The 12707-nt window shown below is 36.4% G+C and overlaps 1 protein-coding gene across 1 annotated transcript in view; it reads right to left on the minus strand.

Moving 5' to 3' along the window:
- adck1 (aarF domain containing kinase 1) overlaps positions 1–12707 on the minus strand; it is a 107103-nt gene that overhangs the window by 64177 nt on the left and 30219 nt on the right. The window contains exons 2-4 of the mRNA XM_073827393.1: positions 8547–8705; positions 7346–7504; positions 2630–2746 (exon numbers count right to left, since the gene is read on the minus strand). Coding sequence (XP_073683494.1) covers positions 2630–2746; positions 7346–7504; positions 8547–8705 — 435 coding nt within the window. The remainder of the gene's footprint in view (positions 1–2629; positions 2747–7345; positions 7505–8546; positions 8706–12707) is intronic.

Genomic DNA, 12707 nt, shown 5'->3' on the forward strand with positions numbered 1-12707 from the left:
GTATATTTATTATGTATACATAAATACACACAATTGGAGTCAAAAGTTTACATACACCTTGCAGAATCTGCAAATTGTCAAGTATTTTACCAAATTAAGAGGGATCATACATAATACATGTTATTTTTTATTTAGTACTGACCTAAATAAGATATTTCACATAAAAGACAATTACATTTTGTCCACAAGAAAAAATAATAGTTGATTTTATAAAATTGGCCCTATTCAAAAGTTTATGTACGCTTGATTCCTAATACTGTGTTGTTACCTGATTAATACACAGCTGCGTTTTTTGTTTTTGTTTAGTAATAATTGTTTACAAGTCCCTTGTTTGTCCTAAACAGTTAAACTGCCCGCTGTTCCTCAGAAAAATCCTTCAGTTCTCACAAATTCTTTGGTTTTTCACCATTTTGTGTATTTGGACCCTTTCCAACAATGGCTGTATGATTTTGCGATCCATCAATTCACACTAAGGGCAACTTTAAGGACTCATATGCGACTATTACAGAAGGTTCAAACCCTCACTGATGCTCCAAAAGGAAAAACAATGCATTAAGGGCAGGGGTGTAAACTTTTGAACAGAACAAAGATGTGTACATTTTTCTTATTTTGCCTAAATATCTTTTTTTTAGTACTGCCTTTCAGAAGGTACAGAAGATACGTACATGTTTCCCAGAAGACTAAATAAGTCTTTCACTTACAGTAAGTCTCTGATCTTCAACTTCAAAAAGTTTTCACCCCCTGGATCTTAATGAATCGTGTTTCCTTCTGGAGCATCACTGAACATTTGAACCTTCTGTAATAGTTGCATATGAGTCCCTCAGTTGTCCTCAGTGTGAAAAGATGGATCTTAAAAACATTCAGTAATTGTTGGAAAGGGTTCAAATACAAAAAACTGCTGAAAAATCAAAGAATTTGTGGGACCTAAAGGGTTTTGCAGATTCTGTATGTAAACTTTTGACCTCAACTGTATATATACATAATAAATACACTTATATTATGTAAACAAAAACTTTTATTATGAATGCAATTAATTGCGCTAAACCCGTCAGTGCATAAACTTGCCGGCAACCCGCCAAAATAAAAGCTTGCTGATTTTAAGTGTAAAAATGGTGAAAATTCATATAAAAATAAAAAAGTAAAAAAGAAAAATATTACAATGTAGTAGCATTGAATGAAATAAAGTACAATTAAACTATTATTATAATTATTTAATTTTTTATAGTTATATTTAATGGATTACAATATGTGTGAGCACCAAATCAAATTTCCAGGTGCTTTAATGAGAATCAGACCAAAAAACTTACAGTATGTGCACCCCTGTTTATGGCTGTCCTTAAAAGAGGGTACAAAATCTGAAGCAGTGCGTTTACCATGAAATAGTGTGGGTACAAAGACTTACACATCTGAAAGTTTTTTTTTTCATGCTGAGTCAAAAAAAAAAACACATTTTCAATAGTGACAACAAGTTTAAGGTGACTTTGACAGTGACTATTCAGTGTGAAAAGACATAAAATAGAAAAGTCTCTAGTGTTTCCATCAACAAATGTCAACAAAGACCTTTAAGACTATTTATGGACCTAATAAAAAGAAACAGCGGATGAAATATATTTAATATGCGCTAGATCCCAAAATGTAAAATATAAACATTTTTTCACTGCAATTTCTAGCCCAAATTTGTAAATATGAACTTATGGAAAACGTTACATAAGATTCTGGTCATAACGCCCACCTGTGAGCATTGCAATGATGAAAGCATTGCAAAATTTGTGATTTGCATGTTAGGAGGAGTGAAGTTCACTTATCTCTCTTTTTATGCATTTTTTATTTTTTAAAAACTAAGTGATAACTCTACCTAGTCCACCGTCATCAAATAACAAGAAAATGATAATGCATAGACAATCTTAACGTAAAATATCCCCGTGTGAATAGATGCTGGACCATCGATCAATAGTCCATTAGCATCCGTTTCTCCGTTGTCCCCCAGGCCTCACAAAAATCGCCTCCCTCAGTTTATTCATCTCTCTGTTGTCCTCTGGCCCCGCATAACTACAGATTAGCTCACTCAGTAGAGCCTCCATTCTAACCAAAGCCATTGTGTGCAACCGCATTCACCCTGAGACCAGAGTCACCTTAACGAAAGCGCAAAATTAAAAAGGCGCTCGATCGCGCGGCGAGTCCTTGTGCTGACAAAAGCGGCGGAGAAGAATAAATTGCAGCCACGACAGAAAAACAGTCTGTGATATAAATATGAAAAAGAGCCTGATTTAATTTAGTGCTCATCTGCTAAGGGCTAGAAAAAGAAATGAAATTTGAGAGGCATAATTCATCAAACCAAGCAGCCTCCATTTCAGCGGTGTCAGAGCCTCTCAGAACAGGGCAAAGAGAAACGTCTTCAAAGCTTCCAGAACCCATGGCATCAAACGTCGCAGGGAACGTGACTGCTTCATTAGCATTCCCGAGCACTTTTCCATGCTCAAATTAACATCGGCATAGTGAAATTACTGATTAAGCGATCTCGAGTGGTGGAGTTGTGACAAGTGCCATTTGTTGGGCTGCTGTTCTGAGGCTTTCTGAGGAACTGATGCTCGCTTTTAGAGTTACACAGAGATAAGGGCGCATCTCTTACCTCGTTGACATTGATGCCGTGTTTCCTCATGTACTCTCGGTCGTTGACCTGACCGCCCTCTGCAAAGTCCATGGTTAGAATACGCTTGGTGGAAAGATCCCAGTGAATCTTCGGGATCTGGGAGAAGCAAAACAAAGAATAGCTTCTCAGCAAATGTCATAGACTTGCATTGAGTCAGGGTAAGATGCACCACTTCTTATTTTAGTTGTTCTCGGCAAGAAATCAGATTATCACAATCCTATTCCCAAGTCTTATGCTTGACATTTAACATTTGTGACCCTGGACCACAAATCCAGTCAGGGTAGGGCAATATTTGGCCAAGATACAACTATTTGAAAACCTGGAATCTGAGGGTGCAAAAAAAATCTAAATATTGAGAAAATCACTTTTAAAGTTGTCCAAATTAAGTTCTGAGCAATGGATATTGCTAATAAAAAAATTAATTTTAATATATTTATAATAGGAAATTTACAAAATATCTATATGGAACATGATCTTTACTTAATATCCAAAGAATTTGTGGCATAAAAGAAAAATCAATAAGTTTGACCCATACAATGTATCGTTGGCTATTGCTACAAATATACCTGTGCTCCTTAAGACTGGTTTTGTGGTCCTTACAGATGTAACATTTAGAAAATTTCGAAGTAGTTAAACCATTTTCAGTGCATTGTATTAGTATTAGTTCTGAGTGGTTTTTAGAGTATTGCTATGTGGTTGCCAGGTAGTTGAGTGGTTTTACGCTATGCATTTTAGAGGGTTGCTATACAGTTGCTAGAGACTTCTAAATGGTTTTTAGAGTGTTGCTCTGTGGTTGCTAGGGAGCTGAGTATTTTACAAGTACTGCTATTACTGCAGTTACTGAAGAGTTGAGTGGTTTTATGCTGTGCACTTTCTAGTCTTCTAAGTGTTTTTAAAGCATTGCTATATAGTTGCTAAGGAGTTCTAAATGTTTTTTACAGTGTTGATGTGTGGTTGCTAGAGAGTATTTAAGCATTGTTATGTGGTTCCTAGAGAACAGATTTTCAAACCCTAGGTTGCAAGACTTAAAAAATGCCTGGATGATTTAAGGAAAATGTATATAAAGTGGAGATCAAAATTAGAGAGCAACTAATTGCAAGGTCACTGCTTAGTCCTATTTGAAGTTAACCTAACAGGAGTAGAAGGGCAGTTTAAGCATATTTCATAAATGAAGCACAGTATAAATCTTTAAATGAGATATTTAAAAAAAAAAAAAAACTCTAGTCAAAATTAGAGAACACTTACAGATACACTCAAAAAAATGATTCTGCCGCACTGTACAGTTAATTTAAAAAAATCTTTTTCATTTAACACCATTGTGTTAGGTTTCCCATTTAAACAATTGCATTGTGTTAAACTGATTTGAAACAGTTTCGTTTTGGTTCAACTCAATATTTTAATTTTGAAAGAACGTATTTCAATTAAGTAGAGTTGAGAGTACATAAATTATTTTACTTGTGTAACTAGGAAGTGGATTTCCCCTTCCCATCATGCTTTGCACACGGCTGGATAAGGAGAGTAAATGTTGAAATAAAATTTTATTTTATGCATTTTTTTTATAAAATGATAAAATTGGGAGACTTGTTAATGTTTAATGTTCTTTTATGTTTGTATTTAAAACAGTTTCTGGTATGGTAGTGTTTTTGGGGGTTACCATTGTGGTGAATGCATAGAGCATGTGCTTGGGTTGAGGACCTGATAACATAAGTTAAAGTTGTTTTAATAATAAAATAAACAACTACTTTGGGTATGCCATGGATGTAACAAAGCTATCTTATGGCTAATGCCTAATAAGTTGGTTAATGCCTAAAGTTAAGTAAATCCAATGTATCATTTTTTGAGTGTAGAAGAATTTCTGCCTAGTCATTTGTTTTCCAGTTAAATGTTTTAGATTGAGTTCAACAAGCATAAAATAATTACTTCATAAACGTATCAATTTCATTGAAACTATATTTGATCAAATTGAGTTGGCCCAACTAAATTACATTTCATTGCATGAATTTGTTTTTTATGAGTTGGGGTCACACATATTTATTGGATGGAAATCCTGCCCTCAATTAAATTGAGTTCATCCAATGACTTATTTTTTTGAGTGTACCTCCAAGTTAATAACGTTAATCTGGCACCTGCTGCTAATTTCCCTAAATTATATGGCAAACCCTTTATAACTAGGAGTTTACATATGCTTGATTCTTAATAATGTGTTATTAATTGAATCCACAGCTGTTTATTTATTTATTTGGTTTTTCAGCATTTTTGTTTATTTGAACCCTTTCCAGCAATGACTGTATGATTTTGAGATCCATCTTTTTACACTGTGGACAACTGAGGGACTTATATGCAACTATTACAAAAGGTTCAAACACTCACTGATGCTTCAGAAGGAAACACAATGCATGCCGGAGGGTGAAAACTTATTAGAAGATCAGGGTAAATGTAACTTATTTTGTCTTCTGACGAACATGTAAGTATCTTCTGTAGCCCCTGGCTCTGCTGAAATGCTAAAAAACCAAAGGGATTTTCCTGAAGAACAGCGGGCAGTTTAACTGTTCAGGACAAACAAGGCACTCATGAACAGCTATCACTAAACAAAACAAAACAGCTGTGGATCATTCAAGTAACAACACAGTATCAAGAATCAAGCTTATGTAAACTTTTGAACAGGGTCATTTTTATAAATTCAGCCATTATTTTCTTCTTGTGGACTATATGTAAACATCTTGTTTTGTGAAATATCTTATTGAGGTTAGTAAAAAAAAATTAAAAATAACATGCATTTTGTATGATCCCTCTTATTGGAGAATTTTGGTAAAATAATTAACATTTTACAGATTCTGCAAGGTGTATGTAAACTTTTGACCTCAACTGTATGTAACAAAGTTCAAGAATCAGAAAAGGAGGAGGCTGGAACTGGCAAACATAACTTTACTAACAAAATGAATATAAACAACAAAGCGTAAATTGGTTTTGCAGATAACAAAACCAATTCGTAAACTTCAAGGCCTGGTCCTCTTTCGCGTTTCACTGGTTTCCAGGTCTGTGAAACAAAACCAGCCCAAATGCTAATCAAAACTAGCCTCATCATGTTTTTTTTCCTTCATATGGGGTCTCCATTCCATCGAAATTGCATTCCAGAAAGATCAGATGTGGTTTCTAAGGAGCTAAGTGTTTTAAGTGTTTATATGCAGTTGATAGGGTGTTTTGAGATGTTTATGCACCAAAAGATTAGTATTTAATGTAAGATGTTTGTTCAAATTTTATAATTGCCTTATTAAACAGCAGTAATGAACCAAACACTGGAAAAGAGTTATAGACAATACTATGAGAGAACAAGCATTACTAGCCATACCAAAATCGCCAATTTGCACCCTGGAGTCGCTATCTGCATTTCTAGACAATGACATAGAGAAAATAGGTTCCAGCAATAAGACTCTCTGTGACGGATAATGCCAGATGCTCAGAATTAGCTATAATCTGCACATAAAGCTCAAAGCAGCAGGCTTTCTTGATGCGTTAGATGACCTTGGTACTGTATTCCATACGACTGCTTCCTGTTCCTGAACATCACTGCTTATCTGGTGCATCGCTCTACCAAGTTGTCTCTCTAATTAAAAACTTTCCCTACATAATGAGGAAGATTCACTGTTTTGTTTTCTTTGATAATTTTCTCTCCACCTGATACTAAGGCCTGGCTTTTGCCACTACCTCCGGCGACACACTTTCAGCCTAGTTCCTCCCCGCTCTCTTTATCAAGCGAACGTCACGATAAAAAATCCCTCCGTTAGCACCATATAAACAGAGCCATTTTTCAGCTCAGTGTCTGCCTTGTGGAACAGCCAAACGCTCTGAACTGCCTGCGACTCCGCTGCGCCGTCGCCGCTGTATAATCACGCTTGTTTTACAGGGCGAGAGGCTGATGCAGAGAGTCGGGGATTTATTCCTGACATGGCGGCTTGTGCTCCGCTGTCAAACGTTTTGACAGAGCTAATAGTGTGCATTAGAGGCACAAATCTGCGGGTGTAAACCCAGGCAATTCTCATTACCCTGCAGGGCCAGCCAGGTCTCTTTGTTATTCATTAAAAATGAAAAGGGGACTTGCCTGGAAGCATTTGGCAGTTGTTATGACAGATTATTTACCTTGCAAAGTCTTCTTGCAGGGGAGAAATATGAGGGTACTCTGATATGTGGAAACAGTGTGGAAAAAGTGTAAGTTGAAGCTAGTGTGCCGTTTTAGTGAGACTTGTAATGTGACTTCCTCCACTTAAAAGTTGACAGAATTTTCAAAATAAGATGTTGAAATGTCAAAAAAAGTCTGAGCTTTTTGTTTTTTCGTAGTGCTGAAGTTTTCGAAATATGAGTTTGCATTCATTTTTCATTGCACTCGTGCAGCTTTGAAGGGCACACTACTCTCAGTCGTTCCAAACGAAAGTGAGCAGCTGAATTCTTTCCTGAAGGCCGTTGGCAAAGTAAAAATCATTGGTCACTTCAAGAAAGTAATTTTGCCTTTGCCATTTATGAACCTGGCTGGCAAGTCCTCGGATTTATTTTTAAAACCTGAGGTCATTTAAGACACTAAGATCTTTGATTTTAAAAAAGGCTAAAAATTGCTGTTGTACACCCAAAGGCTGTCAACGAGGAAAAAAATATTTACATGTTTGTTTGATGGTTTTACCAAATGCTGCATGAGTCACAAACCTTCAAAAACTTGAACTGCTTCAGCATGTCTGCTATTTTTTCAGCGTTTCGTCCCTCATTGAGGAAGTCCAGCTCTAGAGGCATGTTCTTCTTGGCTTCTTCCACCAGCCACATAAAGGCAAAGTCTGGAAACAACCAGTGGACAACCTGAAGGAGAAACTGAAAACAGACAAACATTTAGTTATGCACATTTACATGCCCCTTTCGGGATTTAAATAACATGGAATTATATTTTTTTATTTATATATTTTATTTTACATTTTATTATAATATTTAAATCTTATTTAATTTTATTGTTCTGTCCTGATAAAACTATTTGTGACCCTGGACCACAAAACCAGTCATAAGTATCAATTTTTTGAAATTGAGATTCATATATCATCTGAAAGCTGAATAAATATAAGCTTATAAGCTTTCATTGATGTACGGTTTTGTTAGGATAGGACGATATTTGGCAGATATAGAACTATTTGAAAATCTGGAATCTGATGGGGCAAAAAAAATCTAAATATTGAGAAAATCGCTTTTTAAAGTTGTCCAAATAAAGTTCTTAGCAAAAAAAAAAAAGTTTTGATATATATATGATAGGAAATGTACAAAATATCTTCAAGGATCACGATCTTTATTTAATATCCTAATGATTTTTGGCATAAAGAAAGAAATCCATAATTTTGACCCTTAAAATGTATTTTAGGATATTGCTACAAATATAGCCTTGATACTTAAGACTGGTTTTGTGGACCAGAGTCACATTTTATATAACATACATGCATTTGATTAAGTACAATCAATCAGTCAGTTGCAAAACAAACCCCAAATAAGTGATGCAGATTGTGACGGGAAGCAAAAAGTAGAAAAAAAAAAAGGGTTCAACTTTTTACAGTTTCTGGAAGAGGTATGTTAACTTGCACACCTGTGCAATGCATTAAACTGAAGTCCAGACTCTGAATAAGGCCTGGCCATAATAGAGTAATTATATGTGATACAAATGAAATTGTAGGTGCATGGACAAATGGCTATTTGCAATAAAATGAATGAATAAAACTGTTGGTTGAATGATGGATTCTATTTTTTAAGCACTAATGGGAGGTGAATAGGCCCCTAGACGGATCGAGCTATACATGGGCGTGTGACAATGACAAAGCGTGTGAATTAGGCATCAGAAGCCCGGCATCGGCAGCCCTGCTCCCTCGGTAATTACCTCCATCACAACAATGTCCTTGGAGCTTTGGCGCTGGACCTTGGGATGTTGTACCTTCACTGCCACCGTCCTCCCATCTGGAAGTACTGCTTTGTGGACCTGAGCGAGGGAGGCGGCCCCTTGAGGCTTTTCCTCAAACTGGATGAAAAGATCGCTGAGCTGAGGAGAGAATTTTATTTAAAGGTTAGAAAACTGGAAAGAGGCAGGAACTCTATCACACTGGAATGCCGTAGGTGTTTTTGACACTGAAAAACAAGCAGGCAGTCATTTAAATGACACTTTTATCCAAAGAAACTTGCAGTACACTCATGGGTGGATTCAAGAAGCGAGTAAAAAAGGAAATTGCACTGTACTAAGAGTTTAGCAGTTTTTGGCTTTGCAGCATTCTAGGTTTAAAACAATCATTTTTTAGTCAACCTTTAGTATTTTTAAGAACTGAATAAAATAAAATTAAAATACAATTGAAGTCAAAAGTTTACACACCTCTTGCAGAATCTGAAAAATGTTAATTATTTTATGAAAATAAGAGGGATCATTCAAAATGCATGTTATTTTTGTACTGACCTGAATAAGATATTTTACATAAAAGATGTTTACATATAGTCCACAAGAAAAAAATAATGGCTGAATACATAAAAAATGATCCTGTTTAAAAGTTTACATATTGATTCTGTGTTTTTTTGTTTAGTGATAGTTGTTTATGAGTCCCTTGTTTGTCCTGAATAGTTCAACTGCCTGCTGTTCTTCAGAAAAATCCTTCAGGTCCCACTGATTCTTTGTTTTTTTTTTCAGCATTGTGTATTTGAACCCTTTCCAACAATGACTGTATGATTTTGAGATCCATCTTTTCACACTAAGGACAGCTGAGAGACTCATTTGCAACTATTACAGAAGGTTCAAATGCTCACTGATGCTTCAGAAGGAAACATGGCGCATTAAGAGCCTAGGGGTGAAAACTTTTTCCATTTGAAGATCATTTGGTCTTCTGGAAAACATGTAAGTATCTTCTAAAGGGCAGCACTAAATTAAAAATGATATGATATTTTGGCAAAATAAGAAAAATGTACACATCTTCATTCTGTTCAAAAGTTTTCACCCCCGGCTCTTAATGCATCATTTTCCTTCAGAAGCATCAGTGAGCGTTTGAACCTTCTGTAATAGTTGCATATGAGTCCCTCAGTTGTCCTCGGTGTGAAAAGATGGATCTCAAAATCATACAGTCATTGCTGGAAAGGTTTCAAATACACAAAAATGCTGAAAAACCAAAGAATTTGTGGGACCTGAAGGATTTTTCTGAAGAACACTGAACAAAAACAAAAAAAAAACACAGCTGTGGATCATTCAGGTAACAACATTTGGTAAAATAATTAACATTTAGCAGATTCTGCAAGGTGTAAACATTTGACCTCAACTGTATATGTTCAATAAATTGATTTTAGCAACATAGCCTCTTAACTTCCATCTAAACTTGAACAAATCAAATGTATTAAATGGTTCTCTTTCCAACACTTCCCCCAAAATGTGTTATACTACATGTAAATACTGTCTACAAAGAAATATGATATTCAACAAGGAACAAATCATTTAATTGCCAGTTCAGTTATAACAGCGGGGGAAATTATGTTGAGCAGGGTGTAAGCAGGGCATCTTGTAAATGCAGTTGGTGAAAAATAGCATGACTGATCAGTATGCCACTTTTTTCCTGCAATGCCAACTGCAATGAATATTCAACACAGACACAACAGGGGCAGTGGAAGGGGATGCCAAGAGGAAGTGACAAATTTCTCGTTTGTGTGTGCACAAGAGGAGTTAACCATAAATAAATACTCCAAAAGGAATATCAAGCTGTTCTGCTCCAAAACAACATATTTCCAAATGTGTTTCACAGCTCCTGGAGAGACAAAATGATGTACGTGCTGTTAAAAAACAAGTAATAGTGGACCTTTCAACATCGAGTGCCAAGAAATCCTAGCTTTCGCACAATTAACATCACCTGGCAACCTCTAACGAGAGTGCAGCAGATGAAGGTCAACTCAAATTCGGTTGTTCTTTTTAAAGCTTCTTAGTATAGAGTGACATACTAAAACCAATGTCTATTTCTTATTTCTTGTGATGTGAATACATTCACCTCAGAAGGTGAAATTATACTACAGAAATACCTCATTTTGTTCAATAATTACATAAATCCTTCTTGTATAAGGCGACCATGTAGTTCTATATGATGAGCTTAGTGAAAATTCTCATCCAAGATGTGGCCAGAGTTAATGAAAATCAATAATAAATAAATAAAGTATATTACACTACTAAATTATACATGTATCTTTGTTCTTGTGTATAATTTTACCCGGTATTTTGTCTGCCTTTGATTTGCTGCTCAGCAATATGCAAACCAAATCTATGAGGACTGGTCAGGTCTTGTGCAGGTACTCCTTATGAAGCCCATCTAATGAAAATATTTAAGCTGTAGAAATGGCAAGTTAATCTGCATTAAAGATCTTGTTTGTTCATAATCGAGTCCAAAAATTGGAAGCTTTGATTTGGAAGCAGCCAAATTCCAAAAAAAGAATTTAGAAAATGGAGTGAGTGGCTCCGACACATCTGATGACTAAGTTAGCGGATTTTATCATCATCCAGGTTGGATGTTTGCCATCTGTGTCAGCTGAGCGGCGTGGGGTGGACCAGAGAAACCTCCAGAGAGAGAGAAAGAGGCATGATGCCAGGCTCTGCTGTCTCAGGTGAAGGACCATTGAGAAACAGACACTTCTCACCTTATGCATTCACCCAGAAATTTCCCCTGCAAATGGCTGTGATCCAGCCTGTTGCTGTCTGGATGGCACCCAGGATGATAAGTATGAGTAACATGCAAAACAACAGAGCAAGAGGTAGCTGTGAGTTTTGCCTCTCTGAATGTAAAACCTTTTTAGTGACACAAACAAATAAAAATAGAGCTTCTCTGTGTTATGATTAGTTCATGTCCAGAATAAAAAAGTCCTGATAATTTACTCACCCCATGTCATCAAAGATGTTCATGTCTTTCTTCAGTCGAAAAAAAAAATTAAGGTTTTTGAGGAAAACATTCCAGGATTTTTCTAAATGTAGTGGACTTCAATGGAGGCCAATGGGTTGAAGGTCCAAACTGGAGTTTTAATGCAGCTTCAAAGGGCTCTACACAATCCCAGCCAAGGAATAAGAGTCTTATCTAGCGAAACTATGTATCATTTTCTAAAAAAAATGTATATACTTTTTTAACCACAAATGCTTGCCTTGCACTTGCTTGACTTCATGCATCACGCAGTGTTTACAAAGCGAACGTGCAAAGAAAGTCAAACACCTATTACAAAATTGGTGAAAACAACGATGTTGACGATTTTGAAGTTGGAGGAGAAAATTAGATTTTTTGTCCTGTCTAACCGTGTGTGACTTTTCCAACACGATTACGCAATTCATGAAGATGCGTGTATGCATCGCAGAACTAGTGAAATTTTTATAAAATGGCCGATCGTTTTGCTAGATAAGACCCTTATTCCTTACTGGAATTGTGTAGAGACCTTTGAAGCTGCACTGAAACTGCAATTTGGACCTTCAACCCATTGGCCACCATTGAAGTCCACTATATGGACAAAAATCCTGGAACGCTTTCCTCAAAAACCTTAATTTCTTTGCAACTGAAGAAAGAAAGACATGAAAATCTTGGATGACATGGGGGTAAGTAAATTATCAGGAAATTTGTATTCTGGAAGTGAACTAATCCTTTAAGATTTTCCAGTTCCTTGCAGAGAAAACAACTCTATAATTAAATGATATAAAGAAACACCCCATTCCAGGAGCAGAAATTAGTACTTTTACTTGTGAAAGTAAAGGCCCAAATTCGTGTAGACTTTCATCCTAGGGTGTAGCTTTTTCATTTATTAATTCCTATAGTATGTAACCCCTCTCCCTGGGTCCGAGCGTGTCTCGAACCCGGGTTTCCAGCATGGGAGGCAGGCCACTACCAAGGAGGCTAAAGACTGCAGCCACTAGCGGCAGTCGCTAATGTGCCTCTTGAGATTAGGGTAGTGAGGTTTACCTGCACAACACCTACCGCTGGCCTCCATTACACTCACCCCCCTAAACCTCACTCCCATCCGGGTCACGGCACCAATGTAACCCCTCTCCCTGGGT

Source organism: Garra rufa, chromosome 21 (genome assembly GCF_049309525.1).
Source record: "Garra rufa chromosome 21, GarRuf1.0, whole genome shotgun sequence".
Lineage (NCBI taxonomy): Eukaryota > Metazoa > Chordata > Actinopteri > Cypriniformes > Cyprinidae > Garra > Garra rufa.